At 47.5% G+C, this 19,538-nt stretch overlaps 1 protein-coding gene across 7 annotated transcripts in view; it reads left to right on the top strand.

Annotated features, from left to right (window-relative positions):
* The first annotated feature begins 338 nt into the window (after window positions 1–338).
* The window catches only part of BEND7 (BEN domain containing 7), an 88,049-nt gene continuing 68,849 nt past the window's right edge, over window positions 339–19,538 (top strand). For 2 of the 7 annotated variants that reach the window (XM_025264376.3, XM_044928133.2), the window contains exons 1-2: window positions 344–744; window positions 3,154–3,237. In XM_025264376.3, the coding sequence (XP_025120161.2) occupies window positions 684–744; window positions 3,154–3,237 (145 nt within the window). In that variant the 5' untranslated portion in view covers window positions 344–683. Of the gene's footprint in view, window positions 745–3,153; window positions 3,238–19,538 lie in introns of all 7 variants that reach the window. The other 5 variants (XM_025264373.3, XM_025264372.3, XM_025264377.3 and 2 more) reach the window with 5 other exon arrangements.

The following is a 19,538-nucleotide window of genomic DNA, read 5'->3' on the forward strand; positions in this document are numbered from 1 at the left end:
CCGGCCGAGGGCGCTGCGCCGCGGCCTCTGGCTCCTCCTCCGGGCGCTGCGCGGCCAGGCCGGTGGGTGGCGGCTGCCCGGGCCCCGGGGGATGGCGGCGGCCGCGCTCCGCCAGCAGGTGGCCCCGGGGTCCCGGCGGCGCCGCCTCCTCCCGGCGCCCCTCCTCCCGCGGGGGCGGTCAGCGCCCCGACCCGGCTCGCACCCTGCCGCCGCCGCCGCCGCCCTCGGCCCTCCCGCCGCGTCCCCGGGGCCGCGCTCGCCGCCGCCGCCGCGTCCGGAGCTGTACCCAGGCCGGCCCGCGGCGAGCGCCCAGGGCGCCGGCAGCCCCGGCCCGCCCTCCCCGCCCCCAACTCGCTCCCCAACGGAAAGTTCGGCTCCGGCGGCGTCTAGCCCGGCAGCCGGGGATGAGCCGGGGTCGGGGGGCGAGCTGAGCGGCGGCCAGGAGGGGGCAACTTCGCCCGGGAGAGCGCCTCCCGCCCGGCCCCGCCGGCCGCAGCCCCCGGGCGGGCTCGAGTGGTTTTTCCCTTGCTTGTGCCTCCCCCCTGCGGATCCAAGAGACGGACCTTGGTCCCCGCGCTCCCGCTGCCGGGTGACAAGACCCAGCGCCGCCGCCGCCGCCTCAGCCGCCGCTCCCTCTGTCCCTCCGCCCGGCCGCAGCCCCTGCCCTGCCCGCCCGCCGCACCATGGAGTTCTCGGAGAGGAAGCGGAGCAGGAAATCCCAGAGCTTCAAACTGGTGAACCGAGGTAAGCGGGGCCGGGCCGGGCCGGGCGGGGGGCGTGCGGGCGGCCGAGGAAGGACTTGGCCGCCGCGTAAACAGCCCCCAGCCCCCGGTGCGGCCAACTCCGAGGGTCGGGGCTCCTGGTACCCCCTTCCCCACGCCCCGGGTCCCCTCCCCGAGTCGGGCTTCGGCCGCACACACGCCGGGCGGCGAGGAAAGTTGTGCGGCTGGGGGTGAGGGGGGAGGCAGGATGTGATTCCGCGTAAACAAGTCGGAGGGCACATCAGGAAATTAGCAAACAATGACACTTGGAGAGCGGGGAGCCTTCTTTGGTATTCCTCTCCTGTGGTTTGGCGGCCGTGTGGGGGAGGACGCGTCTCCATCAGGCCGTGCGGACACCCACCCGGACCAATGGTCGTGGTGGTTTGGGGTTGGTTTGCCTTTTTCTTCCCCTCGTGCAAAAAGAAGGAGAAAAGGTGGTGGTGGCTGTTGTAAGACCGAGAAAGAAGCTCATTAGGTGTCCAAGCCCAGAGAAGAATTGTTGACATGCAGCATCTTTCCCGAATATGTTATTTGGGCAGGAAAGATGTTTTCGAATAGATCACGTAACAGTCAGATAAATATCATTAAAAAGAAAAAAACAAAAAACAACAAAAAAACCCCCCAAAAATCCAGCCGGTCCCTGACGATTTAACAGGTGTACAACCGCGGTCTCTGGGCTTGGATTTATTTTATCAGGGGAGAGGAAAGTTGAATAGTCTTGCCTGTGTTCCGTGACTTGTTAAAGAGTCTTTATTTTTCCTGATTTGACTTTTCAAAAAACGATAAGAATGTAAGGGCAGACAAAAAATTATGTCTATCAAAATGCATTGTGTCACCTTAAATTAGAGGCAGGTGACTTTTTCTCCCCGTCATGTCACAAGTCCCAATATTGAGTTTAGAATAATCCTGTTTAAGTGTCGTCTTTAAATCAGCTTGAAGTCAAAACCAAAGCAGAGAACCTGTCCACTTTGTTCCTCTGTTGTAGTATCTAGCATTGGCATCAGACTAGAGAGCAAGGCGATTGTTTTAACAACCTGGAGAAGTCACATGTAAGCTGATGAAAATTAGAGGGCGATTGCAGTTTCCAGCTAAGCTAACTATGGTGTAGATTCAATAAAGCCTGCTTTTGGTTAGTCTGAAACTGATTTTTATTATAGACATTTTGAAGATCTACTCCTATCTGTTAACTCTGATTTAGTTTGGGTACTGTTTGATGAAAAAAGCCTGGCGTAGTTGTACATATTCAAAATATTTGGCTTTGCTTTTTACCCTGTACAGTATTTTTTTTCCCCAGCAGGGTTGATTTTTTCAGTCATTTGTACTTTAAAAGCACCTCCATTTATGACTGGCCTGTTGGTCTGTCTGATTCATTTTGGAATCTAGGTGGCTTTCTTATTTATGACCTCAGGGCACTTACTTTGTTGTTCAGTTGCTCAGTTGCGTCCAACTCTGCGACCCCATGGACTGCAGCATGCCAGACTTCCCTGTCCTTCCCTATCTCCCGGTGTTTGCTCAAACTCATGGAACTTACTACTTTATGTTAAAAGTTAGATAAGTTTTGTAGACCTTGTTCTGGGAGGGCTAAGGCCCCCAAAAGGGAATCACTGTTAAGAAGGATTGTCTAGTTTCTTACTTAAGCAATCCTACTTTTTGGAAACAGTTGCCAAAGTGCAGTAGCCTCTTTAGAGAAGCTTGTAAAATACTGTATTTTAAAGTCTGACTGACATAGCAAGTCTGTCTTTTTCCTTTTTTTAAAAAAAAAAAAATTACGGGTCTGATTTTTCTCTCTGCTCTGCAGGTGCATTTTTAGAACTTAAACGATTGTATGTTGAAGTGTGGTAGCCGAATGCAAGACTCGCTTACTTATTCCAAATTATACTATATTTGAAATAACAAATCAGTATTTTTCATGTGTGCTTGCCTGCAAGCTGCTCAAAGGCTAGGATTTCTCTGGATAAACTAAGAGTACCAGGTAACTCTGAAGCGTGCTATCATCTACTCATGCAAATGGGTTGTGGAGATAAATTTGGAATCTTCTCCTGGCCTATGATTGAGCAAGGTTTTTTCTTTTCCTTATAAAAATACTTGTCATTTGGAAGAAAAGAAGCCTGGTATGTAATTGGCATTTGGACCAAATTTCCTGTGAAAACTGTATGATCAAGCAGAGCTGTTTTCTAAAGTCAAAATAATAATTTCAAGTTTGTGTACTTCTCCAGAGTAAGCAGAGTGGTAGGGATTACCAGTGACTGCAAATTCTGTGATGAACTGAGATCTCAAAAAATTATGAAGTGTAGCTTACACATAATGTATATAATGAGATTCTCGCCTTTCTTGCTTATTCATATCTTGCAGGTCATTAGAATTCTAATTTTTGGCTGTTTTCTCACCCCAGATTATCACCATGAGGTCTATAAGATCTCAGACTTCAGCAGCGATGTTAATGGGGAGGCCAAAGAGACACAACCCATTTTTTTAGGTAGGTTCTTATGTCAATTAATTTCTCAGCAAAACAGTGTGGCCATTTGCAATTAGGGGGAAGGGGGGAAAAGAAAAGATTGTGCCAGAATGGGAAATGTCTGCCACCGCTTAATGTATGACATTCTTTTCAAGACCTTTTATTTTACAGATTGCCAATAGATCCCTTATTAACATGGCTAAAAGTTGTAATTTCAGACATAAATGTTTATTAGTGTCTACACACAGTGCTAATTATCACTCAATCCCGGAGCCAGAAGCTGACCGTGCAGTTTTGTGGCTCTGTGTTCACCCCATTTACATCGCATATTCGCTGGCATGCTTCATTGGCAATAGTTTGTGTAATTGGGGTATTACATCTTTGACATCTGGATAACAGAAATTCAATTTCCAGAAAGCTGCTATTTGTTTGGTTTTTGCTTCCTCCTTGGGTGGGGTAGAGGATTAATATGCTGTCTGATGATAATGTCCCTTCACCACTGTGGCCTGGTTGCTAATCCTGCCATGACAAAATTAAATTAACTCTCCAGCCAAAAAGCAGAAGGAAAAGGAAAGTGTGATGGTCCGTTGAACCACCTCTAGGTAGGACTGGTGATCACGGAGCCACTTCTCCTTCGTCCACCCAGCTCTATGCTCACTTCACACCATGTCAGAGAGGGGAGGCCAGTCTCTGCTCTCACCACCCTCCTTCCTGACCCACCCCAGGGCCAAGTGGAGCAAAGCAGCACCTTGAGGCCATCCGACAAGAGTAACTTCGTGATGGATGAGTAGGTTCCCTAAAATGATGCCGCTCTGTCCACGTGTGGTTTTTAGTACAGAAACTGTACCCAAGGGGCCTTGCCCATCCATGCAGTTTGTTACTTGTGGACCATAAGCCAAAAAGGCTTCCCCAATAGCTCAGCGGGTAAAGAATCCATCTTCAATGCAGGAGACACAAGAGGCACAGGTTTGATCCCTGGGTCGGGAAGATCCCCTGGAGAAAGAAATGGCAACCCACTCCAGTATTTTTGCCTGAAAATTCCCATGGACAGAGGAACCAAAAATGAAACAAATTAGGATTTTGCCACTAAGGATGAAGTACCTGTGAGGTCGGAGTGGAGGACAAATCATGGCCCTGGGCCTCCACTGTACCCTTCCCCAACACCTCCTAGAGCCTGGGTGGCAGTGTGAGAGCTGGGTGCCCCATGAGGAAGCAGAAGTGGGAGATAGTCCTGGCAAGAGCCATTGAAAGCAAGGGCCAGAAATGGCCATGTCTCTGGGGAGAGTTGATAGGTCATTTAAAAAAAAATTTTTTTTTAATTGGAAGATAATTGCTTTATAGTATTTTATTAATTTCTGCTGTGAAAAGTGAAAAAGTGAGTGTTAGCTCAGTTGTATCTGACTCTTTGTGACCCCAGGGGCTGTAGCTCGCCAGGCTCCTCTGGCCACGGGATTCTCCAGGCAAGAATACTGGAGTGGGTTGCCATTCCCTACTCCAGGGGATCTTCCCAACACAGGGATCGAACCTGGGTCTCTTGCATAGCAGGCAGATTCTTTACTATCTGAGCCACCAGGGAAGTGCAACTACGTAAATCAGCTATAATGTATACATATATTCCCTCCCTCTTGGACCTCCTCCTCCATCTAGGTCATCACAGAGCAGTGATCTGAGCTCCCGGTGCTGTACAGTAGCTTCCCACTAGCTATCTATTTTACACATAGTAGGTCTTTTGGAAGCAAGATGGGTGCTCAGATTAAGGATACTGCCAGTTTAAACAACAAGGAAGCCAGGCAGTTGAGGGTTCTCTTGATCTTGCTTGAAGGAAGAGAAAGGGCGGGTGGCAAAGGACTGAGAAGTCAAATGGGTACTAAATAGAGCAGGGGTCCCCAACTTCTGGGATCTGAAATGCCTGATGATTTGAGGTAGAGCTGATGTAATAATAATAGAAATAAAGTACCCAACAAATGGAATGTGTTTGAATCATCCTGAAACCATCTCCCCGCCCCAGTCCATGGAAAAATTGTCTTCCATGAAACCAGTCCCTGGTGCCAAAAAGGTGGGGGACCACTGGAACAGAGGTCAAACAGGAGGGGAATAATGACATTTCTTCCACCAGCAAGCACTGAAGGTGTGTGGATCTTTGCATCCAGGCAGAGACTGTGGCTGGGGCCAGCACTGCTCTCAGCACCTGTTTTCTGTTCTGAGGGTCTAGAACCCAAAAGGTTCATAGTCAAGAGAGGTGCTGAGACCCAGGAGGAGAATATTCCTGGACTGTACTCTGTTCAGTTCCTTCCACTTATTCAGAATCCTGTATTTTCAGTTCCCTTAACTCGATCAGTCGGAATTCTATATCAAAGCACCACTCAGTCTAACCATTTGAAAGAAGAACTTGCCAATTAGTAGAAAGAGGTACATTTATCATAAAAAAGGAACATCATATCCTTGGTTTAGTTCATCTCCAACACAGCAGGCTGTTCCCCCTGTCTGCTGGGTACTTGGAGAAGGGTGAGGATGCAATACAGTGGGTGGACTCCGGGTACGAGAGAGTGAAGGATGTAGAGCAAGCAGGTGCCAATGCTTGGGACTTGGTAAGAGGTAAACTCTCCAAGGGGGAGGCCTCTTGGCTTCATCTTTCCTAGCTCGAGCCCAGGAAGATAAGAGAACATCAGTGCAAGGCCAGGCTTGCGATAAGTTTCTGAGTCGCTGTTGGTCACAGAGGCCTTAGACATCAAGAGACAAAAGATGGAACATTGTGAAAGTGCCTGGGTTATTCTCAGGCTTTTGCTCATTCTGGGGAAAGTGGGATATGGCTTCCATAGAACATTTCTATTTTGTGATCTTCAGGTCAATTTGGAAAAAAACAAAACTGAAAGAGCAAACGATTATGCAAACCTGATTTCTAGAGTAATTGAGAATAGTTACTGATAACGTATGAAACACAGTTCTGTTGTTGATGGTGTTATAAAGTGGACTTTTTTAGGTTATGGTTCTTTTTTGCAAATGTCAGTCACGTTTGCTTTGTAAATGGCTTGAATCCACCTGTGATACTACTCATCGTGGTGTAGAATTCTGCATGAGGTTGTGACACCCGAGGGAGATTGTTAGCAAAACAGCAGAACTGTTTGACCTGTAACACATTCCTCAAACAGGGCCTTTGGCATGCTGCATGGGATTTTCTGTGTTCAAATGTCCATATGTGTCATATCTGATACTCTCTGCACCTGTAAGATTACAGTTCATGTCTCAGGGAAAGAGAGCGCTCCAGAATTTGGCAGAGGTTCCCACCTCAAATCAGTTTCCCTGGGATATTTTTAGGCTGTTGACTAAGGCAGCATATTCAGCAGGGTAGGATTGCTCAGTGGTGTGAACAACTTGATTGCGAGCTTTTTGCGTGTCCCTCCCACATGTTTAACTTGCTGACAGGGTCAGGAGAGATTACCCTGTGGACATGCGCTTTGTCTGGCTGGCCGTGATGGGCTGTTATGAAGATTTGAGTACTATTTTGGAGAAAAACAATTTAATTCCTTTTGATCAATGTAACAGATTTCTCTCTTTTTTTTGAGAATATATGACACAGTCAGCACTTTTTTGAAATGGGAGTGGGACTGGGGGCAACCAAAGAAGTGGATAGGACAGGGATCCTGCTCTCAATGATTAAAATCCAGCTGGACAGGGACTTCCCCTGGTGGTCCAGTGGTTAAGACTCTGTGCTTCCAATGCAGGAGGCCCGGGTTTGATCCCTGGTCAGAGAACTACATCCCACATGCCTCAGTGAAGATCGCGTATGCTGCAACTAACAACCGGTGCAGCCAAAAATATAAAAAATCCAGTTGAACAAATTCAGGACACAGTGAAGGAGCAAAATTCAGTCATCTGAACAACTGCAGGAGTCTGAGCACTTCCTGTGTGCCCAGCATTGAGTCAAGTCCTTGACAAGAAGGATCTCATTTACCGCTCAGAGCAAATCTCTAAGAGTCCTCAGTATCCAAGCTTATAGACAAGACTAGAGGTGTTGGGCTTCCTTTGTGGCTCAGCTGGTAAAGAATCTGCCTGCAATGCGGGAGACTTGGGTTCAATCCCTAGGTTGGGAAGATCCCCTGGAGAAGGAAAAGTCCACGCACTCCAGTATTGTGGCCTGGAGAATTCCATGGACTCTATAGTCCATGGGGTCGCAAAGAGTCAGACACGACTGAGCGACTTTCACTAGAGGTGTCAGGGAGGCTGCTACAGGTCTCCCAAGGGGCAGGTGCCATCACTGGGACCTCACCAGTCTGTGTGAGCTGGGAACACCCCGCAGCACAGCATGTGTGTGTGTGTTAAATGACAGACATGAGCCTTTAGGGCAAAAGCTGAGCTAGAAGGAAAGGATCACATTGTGGGTGGGTTGGAGAGTGCTGAAGGCGACTCTGTGACCTTGGGGAGGGTTTGAATAGGCAGGGGAGCTGGAGAAGATTCCAAGTGGGAGAGGTGATGGGAGCCTCAGAAGAGAGCTGAGGATCACTATAATCAGACTTTAAGTGAGGGTTGTGCTCTGTAGTTTGGACAGTACTGGCCCAGCTGTCATGATTTTTTTTTTTTGGCTGCACTAGGTCTTAGTTGTGGCACCTGAGGTCTTCGATCTTTGTTGCAACATGCGGGATGCAAACTCTTAGTTTCAGCATGTGGGATCTTAGTCCCTGACTGGGGATCAAACCCAGCCCCCCTGCATTGGGAGCACAGAGTGTTAATCACTGGACCACCAGGGAGGTCCACATCCCCTGATTTTTTTTTGGGGGGGGGGCTGCCGTGGGTGTGGGCTTTCTCTAGTTTTGGCAGGCGGGGATTACTCTGTAGTTGTGGTGCATGGGGTTCTCACTGTGGTGCTTCTCTTGATACAGAGCATAGGCTCTACAGTCCTGGCTCAGTAGTTGTGGCTTGTGGGCTCAGTTGCCCCATGGCATGTGGGATCTTCTTGGACCAGGGATCAAACCCATGTCCCCTGCATTGGCAGGTGAATTCTTAACCACTGAACCACCAGGGAAGTTCCATCTCATGACTTTTACAACGGACCTGTGTGTAGCCTAGGTGGATGTCATCATTCCCATTGCCCAGAGGAAGAAACTGAAGCTCAGAGTTAAGTGACTTGCTCATAAGTAGCAGATCCTGGACTAAACCCAGGACTCCTGTCCCAAGGTCTTTGCCTCTGCCTGGTTGAGCCGGGCAAATCCAGGGATCATTGGAGAGACCTCAGCCAGCATAAGGGCACTTTTAGGAAGTATTTTAATGCAAGAATGAATTTATTATCCATAACAGTAGCAAACATTTTGGAAAATCTTTTTATATCTAGATTTTGTCCTAGGTTTAGTATTATAGTAGATGTGAAACATGTCTTTTCAGGTGTCTGGTCCCATTCATTTGTTTAGTCAGATCCGGTTATGTGCTGTGCTGGCTGTTCTCTTTAATGTTGAGTCTGTGAAACAGCTTTCAGAAGACGAACCTCAAGGTGCAGTAGCCGAGCTGAGCAAGCAGAGTCGAGATCTCTGATGTTTTGAATCTTTCAATGACTTTCTTGATGACAGCCAGCCCTTTCAGGGTTCCCGGAATCTCGAAGAGTCTCCTGAAGTTAGGAATCCAGCCAACCAGAGTAGTGTCATTCATCAAGTTGTCTGGGTGCCAGGTACCATGCTAAGAACTTTGCTTTGGGAGGTTTTTTTTGGGGGGGGTAGGGGGGAGGGAGTCACACCTTGAGGCTTGTGGGATCTTAGTTCCCCAACCAGGAATTGAACCCAGGGCCACAGCAGTGAAAGTCCTGAGTCCTAACCAATGGACCACCATGGAAGTCCCCATGTGGAGAACTTTTCATGTTATCCCATTAATTGTCCCCCAAAAGTATTATTATTCCCACTTTGAGAAATTTGAGGTTTTCATGGAGTAACTCAGTGACAGAACCAGGATCCAGACCAGGGTCTGTTGTCTCCAAAACTCTCTTACCCACGTGGGAAGCTTGTTGAAATGAACTCCCATGGGTACAAAGTTCGGAGGGGAGCAGAGCAGCCAGGAGCAGGTGGAGGAGACCCTGAGCACCTGTCCCATGTCCCACCTCCTCTGCTGGCCTCTGCAGAGCGGTCAGGGTGCCCTCAGCACCGTGGAAAAGCCTCTGGTCCAGATGGTTTTGGAGAATTCCTATAGCACTGATGCCATGTCTGGTTCTACTGTGGGTCCAGAAATGGTTTCAAAAACAAGAGCAGACAAAGTCCAATCTGAGAGCCTCTTGAGGAGCCTTAAGGACTGGTGGCTTCTTTGAACATAAGTGCTCATAAGTACCTGCGCTTATGTGGCTGTGGGCGCAGGCTTAGTCGTCCTTGGAGAGGACTCACTTTATTGCCTGAAGTTTGAGAGCTTTTCCTGCTAGGCTGTCTCATACTTCCACTAATCACTGAGTTAATACTACAACCCCTCCAGAAGGTAGGTGTTAACATCCCTTAGATGAATACAAATGGGAAGCTGACCTCAGAGATGACAGCGACTTGCCCAAAGTCACACAGGAATTAGTAGCTGACCAGGCTTTAAAATCGGATCCTTTGACATCTCATTCTGTCCCCTTTTTCCTGAGCTGCCTCCCCATCCCCGCCTTCCTCTCACAAAAGCTGATCTTAACATGTAATTCATCATCTTACCCCATGCTCAGACACTTAACTGTCTTCTCATGGATTCTAGGGTCAAGTTGAAACCCCTTAACTTAGTGTTTATCCAGTATCTCCAGTGTATCCAGTCTGCCCCTAATCTCCATCTCCATCTTCAACTTCGATGTAACTCACCTCCCTGGGCCCCACTACCCCCCCACCCCTAGCAAAGTAGGATTTCAGGTGAGAAAGGGGACCCCACCGGAGGTAGAAGGAACGGCGTGGCCAAAAGCTTGGTAGAGGGGAAGCCCGGGACCCATTTGGGAAGAAAGAGACTCAGGTTTGTTTAATGTCTACTGTGGTCAGTGAAGCCTTGGTTTGAATCTCAGGTTAACAGTTCAGCACACCTTGGACAGACTCGTGCGGGTTTTCTCTTCTCTAATGAAATGCTGATGGAGATCCTAATCTCTCATCCAGTGCCCCTGCAGCACACAACACATCCTTTGGGGTGAAACACATTTTCAAACTAGAAAACACTGCATTTGTTTGTGTCCCCCTTTTCTCCGAATTAGAGGTTATCTTTTCTTCTGGGCACCTCTGCACTAAATAGGAATACCGCTCTCCTGTAGCATTTACCGCAGACTGCCTATAATAGTTCCTTGTTTTGTATGTGCCTTTTCTGTGCTTCATGTCACCCTGAACACATCCCATGTTGAACTATGGTTGTTTTTAACCCACCTCTGCTCCTGTACATTGGAGGATCACAGAGAAAGTGGGACCTGAACTCTTTTTTGAATCCTTTAGAGCAGGGGTCCCCAACCTCTGGGCCGTGCACTGGCACCTCTTGTTGGACCAGCGGTGGCATTAGATTACAAAGAAAGTGCACAGTAAACTTAATACCCTTGAGTCATCCCAAAGCCCATGCCCTGCCCCCTCCCCGGTCCATGGAAAAGTCATCTTCCACCAAAAAGGTCCCTGGTGCCAAGAAGGTTGGAGACCGCTGCTTTAGAAACAAATCACTTAGCACAGTGATTTGTTTGAATGCAATAAGTACCCCACATGATGGGTACTCAAATCCATGTTATCTCCATGCGTTGAGTATACTGGACACTGATACAGTTGTGTAGGACTCTGAAATGTGCTTTAAAATACAGCACCATCCTGATATTTTAGAGATGGTTAGTGAACCCACTCCAGTACTCTTGCCTGGAAAATCCCATGGACGGAGGAGCCTGGTGGGCTGCCATCTATGGGGTCGCATAGAGTCGGACACGACTGAAGCAACTTAGCAGCCGCAGCAGCAGTGAGCCAAAGACATGTCTCATTTAACCAAAGAAGCTTTGGTCGTATACTAAACTAGCATAGAAATTGGGGGTTTCTGATGTTGATGGGTGAGAGACAACTTGAAACCTAATTTTTTATTTTTCAAATCTAGTAAAGACAAAAAAAGGAGAGGCACTCACATACGAAAGCAACGACATGTTGAAAACCCAAATTGAAAAATAACATGTTTTGCGGGCTCTGTAATTCACCGCGATCTTGGCAGAACTTTATAAAGGGGCTGAAGATGGTCCTGCCCTGTTCGTAAGCCCATGTTTAGAACCAACTGGTTCTCGGGCTCCACTTGCAGCAGGTGTTCCTACCTGCATTTAAGAAAATCCATGCATCAGATGGCAACAGACCCTGAAACTGTCCCATTTGGATCCCCTGTCCCCACCCCCAATGTGTGCGTCTACACACACCTCTTTTTGTTTCTCCTAAAAGCTCGGGGTGGTTCAGCGACCGCCCTGTGAGTGAAACTTGTGGTGGGGTTATAAGAGTTGGCTTTCCCCCCACCGATCATCACCACATCGCTAAAACAAATCTTCACAAGGGACAGACTCTAAGGAGGTGTCTTAACAGTTTAGCCTCCCTGGTTCCCATGGGAATATGGATTTTTTTCCTTTTGGAAGAAAAGAATATGGTCATTTATAAGGGGAAAAAAGACTGGGGAACAGTGTGTTTCGCATATCAAAGTTAAAAATAGACCTAGGACATTTACGCAGCACGTCTGTTATGCTTAACAGTATTGGAGAGAATGCTACCTGCGAAGGAAGGTTACGCAGTAGCAGGATGCTTGCAGGGACCCATGGTAATTGATGCAGGGGCTCCTGGAGGGCCCTTGGAGGATCGCACTCTCCCCGGCCCCCAGCTGAACCTCCTATTGTCTCTGGCTCAAAGATCAGGACTCAGAAGACAGATTAAGACCCCACAGGAACTGCCACCTGCCTGCCTCAGGCTGATTCCTGAGACTGCTCTTCCCACTTCTTATGCTTCAGCCACTCCAAACCACTTTCCACTCCTGCAGCCGCCTCGCTTCCCCTCTTTACTGCCTGCACTGACCACCTCCTCTGCTTGCAACCCTGCACCTGCACCATGCTCCCTCTTCTGTGCTTGGCTCTCTCTTATCCCTGAAGACTCCAAGTTGATGTTGCTTCTTCCAGGCAGTCTTCTTTGATTCCCTCCTCCCATCTCCTTCCACACCATTTCTACCAAAGTGAAGGCACTGCCAGTTTAATTCTCTCTCTCTCTCTTCCTGTGTTCCCACTTCCCAGCACCATGCTGGGCACATTACAAACATCCAAGGATCAGTGAATGAGCGAGGAGCTCCACTTCAAATTAAAAATAGATCAGCTACTCTGAAGCTTTATCATTCACCTCTTTTACCTCCAAGCTCCCATCTTGGCTTCACAAGGGGAAAATCTATGTGTCCATCTCAGGAGTTACATGGACCTCACATGTCAGGAGTAAAATACCCAACGGAAGAGTTACTTTTCTTTTTTTGAAAATAATCATTTTTAAAGTAATTAATTCCATTTATTTTAAAATTTCTGATTGTGCTGGGTCTTCATTGCTGTGTGCATGCCTTCTCTAGTTGCAGAGAGCTGGGCTACTCTTTGTTGGGTTGGTGCATGGGCTTCCCTTGTTGTGGAGCTCCAGGCACGAGGGCTCAGTAGTTGTGGTTCACAGGCACTAGAGTGCTGACTCCGTAGTTGCTGTGCACAGGCTTAGCTGCTCTGAGGCACGTGGAATATTCCAGGACAGGGAATCGAACCTGTGTTCTGTGCATTGGCAGGTGGATTCTTACCCACTGTACTACCAGGGAAGTCCACGGTTACTTTTCATTACACGTTTTTTTCTTTCCTGTTAAGTCAATAGCTGGCCCCCTTTTAAAGTTGAACTCAAGACTAGGATGCCCTTGTGTGTGTTCCTGCCCCTGCCCCAGGGTCTTGCAGACTTAGACCCCACTGTGTGAAGGTATCCCTGAAATATTGCAGTACTGTGGCGCTGGCCCCTGCCTGCCATCACGTCTACTTAACTGCCTTGTCTGTGAGATCTCTGTTGACCCTCGAGTCTCAGCTTGAATTCCTGCAGGGCAAGACTTTGAGCTTCCTGTTCCTAGGGCACAGTACCTGGCGACAAGTAGACTCTGGGTTGCTAATTTTGGATAAATGAGTACCATGTTAAAACATGTTGAAATGTACTTTGCCTCCAGTTATCAGCTGATCCGAGAGGGATGGTTTGTTAAGCCGATCAGGTTTTCTTGGGCAGGACTGCCTTACACATTGAAGGAGGTTAGGATCACACCCTCTGAATGTTGGCATCATAAATACACATGCAGGTCGAGAGCTTCCCACTCGGTCACTGTGATGATCAGCTTCCAGCACACGTGAGCCAGGGTGGTCCTTAGCATGCCAGGGTTGTGGGGTTCTTTAGCTTTTTAAAAAATGGTTTTTGGCTGTGCTGGGCTTAGGTTCCTGTACATGGGTTTTCTCTAGTTGTGGCGAGCGGGGGCTACACTCTTCTTACGGTGTGTGGTCTTCTCATTGCGGTGACTTCTCTTGTTGTGGAGCCCAGTGCTCACGTGCATGGGCTTCAGTAGTTGCGGCTCATGGGCTTCGGTGCCCTGGAGCATGTGGAATCTTCCCAGACACAGGGATTGAACCTGTGTCCCCTGCATTGGTGGGCCAATTCTTAACCACTGGACCATCAGTGAAGTCCAGGTCCTTTAGCTTTGAGTGGGGAAAAAGCCTGGATGCTCTTCCTTCACCATTCTCTCTCAGATGCCCTGAGTGAAGGGGAACAACAAAGACAGAGGCTGTGATGGACCGACTCAGCTGCATCACCATTCTGAGAAGGGAGAGATCAAAGGGCACATTCCGTTCATGGTCAGGTTTCTGCACCTCCTTTCCACACAATGGACGGCTTACTGCATGCATATCTGAGCATATATTTTAAAACCAGGAAGAAGTTTAGACAGGTTTTCTTTCAAGATTCCAGACAGTATCCTGGTAAATAAGAATTCATAAAATTGTTTTCTTAGTATTGCAATTTTTTCCCCCAGCATGTACAAATATATAGTGTGTTCTCTGAATTCTAAGGGTTTACAATGTTTTGTGTGGTTTTTTTTTAACTTGGAAATCAAATTTTACATCTGAAAGGTTAATGGAGAAAACTAATTATGCTATCTGGTAACCAAATGTGTGATGGGACATTTGTCTCTGTAATTAACAGCAAGGAGCTTTTATAGTTTCATAAAATCGAATGCTACATCGAGTATTCCGTGAGCATTTGTTTGGATGAGGTGTCCAAAACAGAGATGTTTATGGACGATATAAAGTTGAACTGAGATGGAATGCAGGTGTCTGCTGTGCATCTCGCAGAATTTCTCATTGTTGAAATGGAAGCCAGAAGATTAATAACTTGACTTTGTCATGATAAAATAAGTAATGTGTTCTTGGAACAGTGGTGCGGCACATAAGTTACTCGGTAATTCCAAGAATTTATTCTGTTCCAGGAATAATATCTTGAACAATTTATTTTTTACAGAAAAAGTTGATGCAACATAATAGCCTCTGAAGTTGCTTGTGTGGCTAATGGAATTATATCTCAAATGTGACTTTACGCCCACATATAAGATGTAAAGAACCCCACAAAAATGCAAGGTTAAGGCACACCTTGAAAGTAAAGAGTCAGGAGGTGCACGAGTAAAGGTTCTTCTGTGAACATTAACTCATTCTCCTCACACATATATAATTTTTTCAATTACTAGCAAGACTTTAATGGGTACCTTAATAAGCGCCGTGTGAAATATAGCGGTGCCGTCGTTGCTGCGGGAGTGGGAGCTTGAGGTGTCCCTGTGAACTGTTTAACTCCTCCTGTGAGAGGCAGGGACATGGACCCAGACCTAATCCATCTTCCTCTGATTTCCTTTGGTCATTTTGGGCAACTCAAATCTTTGACGTAGACCATTTTTAAAGTCTTTATTCACTTTGTTGCAACATTGCTTTTGTTTCATGTTCTGGTTTTTTGGCTGTGAGGCATGTAGGATCTTAGCTCCCCATCCAGGGATGGAACCATCACCCCCCCACCCCACCCCACCACCACCTCCTGCATTGGAAGGTCCCCCAGGGAAGCCCCTATCTTGTTTGTTTGTTTTGGTGGGGGCTGGGGGTGCGGATTTCTTGTCTGTCGTCCTGGGTAAACTGGGAAGAGGCAGAGAATGAGACATGTTCCCCTGAGAAGCTTTTGTAGGAAGACACTGTCAACTGTAGGGCTTCCCTGATAGCTCAGTTGGTAAAGAATCTGCCTGCAATGCAGGAGGCCCTGGTCCCATTCCTGGGTTGGGAAGATCCCCCGGAGAAGGGATAGGCTACCCACTCCAGTATTCTTGGGCTTCCCTGCTGGCTCAGCTGGTAAAGAATCTGCCTGCAATGCGGAAGACCTGGGTTCGATCCCTGGGTTGGGAAGATTCCCTGGAGAAGGGAAAGGCTACCCACTCCAGTATTCTGGCCTGGAGAATTCCATGGACATAGAGTCCATGGGGTTGCAAAGAGTCGGACATGACGGAGCGACTTTCACTTTCAGGCACCAAGTAGCCTCATCTGGCCAAACCCACGCACCCCACGGAAATGAGGAGAACTTCTGTTACAGATGTCAGTTTATGCCTTGTACATCAGTGGTGTTTGGGGGTTGTTTTTTTTCCCCTCCCAGCTTTCCTCAACAATAGCTTTAGCGTATCTGATTCTAGAATTAACCATTTGTATACCCATTGGTAGGTCTTTATTGAGCAGCCCTTGGTGCCAGGCTGGGAGATTTGACAGCCCATAGATTGTGATGAAAGACAGAGCCAGGGGACCTCACCTGGAGGGTGAAGGGAGGTGACCCTTGAGAAGAGGACATTTAAGCAAAGAAGAACCTAAAGAATAAGTATAAGGTAGGGCTGAGGCTGTGAGACAGTAAGGAAGTGAGACCCTGTCCCAGGAGCCAAAGACCCTCCTTAGAGGAATTCTTTTTTTCTTTTATTAAAAAACATTTTTTTTTGGCCATGAAAATGGCATGTGGGATCTTAGTTCCCTGACCAGGGTTTGAGCCTGCCGCCCTCTGCACTGGAAGAACGAAGTGTTAACCACTGGACTGCCAGGAAAGTCCCTGAAGACCTTCCATAGAGCTGAAATGGGGAGCCCTCTGGCCATCCAGTATAGTCACTGATGGGGTTTGGATTCAACTGTCCTGAAGTTAGGCCTGGTTTTTTTAAAGCTATCCATGTGATTCTAATGTGTATCAGACACAAGAGCCACCGCCTAGAACAGGGGGAGACGTGGCCAGAGCCAAGGCTGGAGAAGCCCCCAGTGCGAGAGCCGGGGCGCATCACCTCCCACCGAGGCAGGTCACTTGACAAGGTCTGCATTTCCGAAAGATCACCCTGGCTTCAGCATGGACTGTGGTGGGGTGGAGCAGTGCTGCAGGCTTTTGGCCGTCGCCCCATCAAGTGATGATGAGAGAGGAGTGGAAGGACTCCTGAGTAATCTAGAAGTTACAATAAGCAGGACTCAGTGTTTAAGTGGCTGTGGGAGGGAAGAGATGGAAGATGAGGCCCAGTTTTCTGGCTTGGATAGCCAAGCTGGTGCTGTTTATCAAGGCTTGGTGACAGTCATCATAAAATACATTCTTGGACGTAGTTTTAAGGTTGCTTTTGAAATGTCCAAGTGGAACTGTCCAGTGGGCATTTAGATGTATAGGTCTGGAGCCCTGAAGTGGAATCAGGGCCGAAGTCCTCACAGACAGATGGTCACTGGAGCCAGAAGAGAGGTGGGGTGGGTGGGGTGAATCCAGGATGTGTGTGGAGAGGGAGAGGCCCACGTGGGACAGGGTCCAAGAAAACTATAGCATTTAAGGCAGTGGCCATATAAGTGGGTCATGAAGTTAGTTTAGCAGACTGTCACTCACACAAACTATCAATACAATAATAATAAGAGAAATAGATTAGAAAATATCAGAGTGTCTTGCATGCAGGAAGGATAAATTTGTGAAACTTAGATTTTCTTGCTGTGATTCACAGTCCAGAAAGTTTGGAAGCTGCTGCTTACAGCCGCAGTCACCTCATCCCTGGCCTCGCTCAGGGAAGGCGGCCACTGCCAGTCTCCAGGTGCCTTCGGCCCCACAGTTATCAGTTTCTTGAGATTTGTGGAAGAGAAAGATGCTGTGAACGTCATATATTTCTCATCCTCATTAACATTATTTATACTGAAGATGTTGGAGAAGACTCTTGAGAGTCCCTTGGACTGCAAGGAGATCCATCCTAAAGGAAATCAGTCCTGGGTGTTCATTGGAAGGACTGATGCCGAAGCTGAAACTCCAATACTTTGGCCACCTGATGCGAAGAGCTGACTCATTTGAAAAGACCCTGATGTTGGGAAAGATTGAAGACAGGAGGAAAAGGGGATGACAGAGGATGAGATGGTTAAATGGCATCACCGACTCAATGGACATGAGTTTGGGTAAACTCTGGGAGTTGGTGATAAACAGGGAGGCCTGGTGGGCTGCGGTTCATGGGGTCGCAAAGAGTCGGACATGACTGAGCAAGTGAACTGAACTGGATACTGAAGATGAAACTGTACAACAGCATGTGTACTTTAAGTTGGAATATTTTTAAAAATTTAAATGACCAAAGAAACAGTACTGCTAGTACTTACTCTTCTCTTGTTCATCTTTAATTGACGTTGCTGCTGCTGCTAAGTTGCTTCAGTCGTGTCCGACTCTGTGCAACCCCATAGACAGCAGCCCACCAGGCTCCCCCGTCCCTGGGATTCTCCAGGCAAGAACACTGGAGTGGGTTGCCATTTCCTTCTCCAATGCATGAAAGTGAAAAGTGAAAGTGAAGTCGCTCAGTCGCCTCTGACTCTTAGCGACCCCATGGACTGCAGCCTACCAGGCTCCTCCCTCCGTGGGATTTTCCAGGCAAGAGTACTGGAGTGGGGTGCCATTGCCTTCTCCGTAATTGACCTTATATGATATGTAAGTTAATATTTAAGTCAGTAGGGGCAATGTGCAGTTCTGTACTAGCGTTCTTTAAGAGTTTTCTGTGCAGCAGAGCAGAGGGTCAAGATTTCAGGTTATATGGAAACAGATTGTCTCTTTCCAGACAGTCAATTATGAACATTTTATTTCTGATTAAACGAGGGCAAGATTTTGTTTATACTTCTCTCGGAAAATGAAAGCAGCTCTTGGTCTGCAGTCTTGTTATATTTTTCCTGTGTGTGTTGTCAGCCTTTGAAGACTTTTGCCTTATATCTCAGAGAACCATGAGCACAAATAAATTCTCATCGTTTGTAGGACTAACAGGACTCACATGAGCCCTGTTTTGAATTTAAAGGACATGTCTAAGCTGCCTTCTTAGTTTGAAACCGCACAACTAAGTTGGACTCCATAGAGATAGTGTGGCTCAAAGATTTCATTGTTTGCACTGTGTGTATTAAGATAAGTGGGTGGTTAAGGTGCTAACGACTTCATGCAGCGCCCAGTGCAGGTCTCTGCAGCTTCCTGGATGCAGTGCAGTGGGCTTCATGGATGGAGCCCTTCCTGCCGGCCAGCTGGTTAGTTCCCTGCCCATGCTGGTAGAACAGTGAGGCTCATGGACCTTGGAGCGTGATGGGTCTCAAATGTCTAAACTTAAAGTCTCTGTTTTCTCCTGGGGAAGATGTATTCATCAACCTCTGAACCTCTTAGTTTGTGATCAGGATTAAGGGTAGGCAGTGTGCTTGCCCGAGGGCCCCTTACATAGCAAGTGGTGGTCCATAAATAGTGACTCTAACCCTTTTCCTCCTAAGCACGTCCAAATTCCTTTAAAAAGCACATAGCTTGGGACTTCCCTGGTGATCTGATGGTTAAGAATCTGCCTGGAAATGCAGGGGACGCGAATTAGATCCCTGGTTGGGGAACTAAGATCCCACAGGCTATGGGGCAACTAACCTCACGTACTGAAACTAGAGAAACCGTGTTCTGTAACTAGAAAGTCTGTGCATCAGAACAAGGGCAGTCGTTACATGGTGCAGCAAAGATCCAGCGAGCTGCAACTGAGACCAGACGCAGCCAAAATAAATGTTAATTAAAAAAAAAAAACAACCATGGTTTGTAAGCTTCAAGAGAAAATCATCTTAGGCCTGAACCCCTGGATTTCAAAGTGCACCCTAGGCAGCCCCTTCCTTCCCTGACTTCCTTTTGGCCACCTACTTCCCACTCCTGCCCAGCTTCATCAAAGAAGATTTTTTTAAGTCCAAAACTGTTTCCACCAGTTGTCTTATACCCAACTTTACAATCCAACAGGGAAAAGAATGTACATAATTCTTCCAGATTATTTTTTTCTTACAAAAATTCATACATATTCATTTCAAAATCATT

The sequence above is a fragment of the Bubalus bubalis genome, chromosome 14 (genome assembly GCF_019923935.1).
Source record: "Bubalus bubalis isolate 160015118507 breed Murrah chromosome 14, NDDB_SH_1, whole genome shotgun sequence".
NCBI lineage: Eukaryota > Metazoa > Chordata > Mammalia > Artiodactyla > Bovidae > Bubalus > Bubalus bubalis.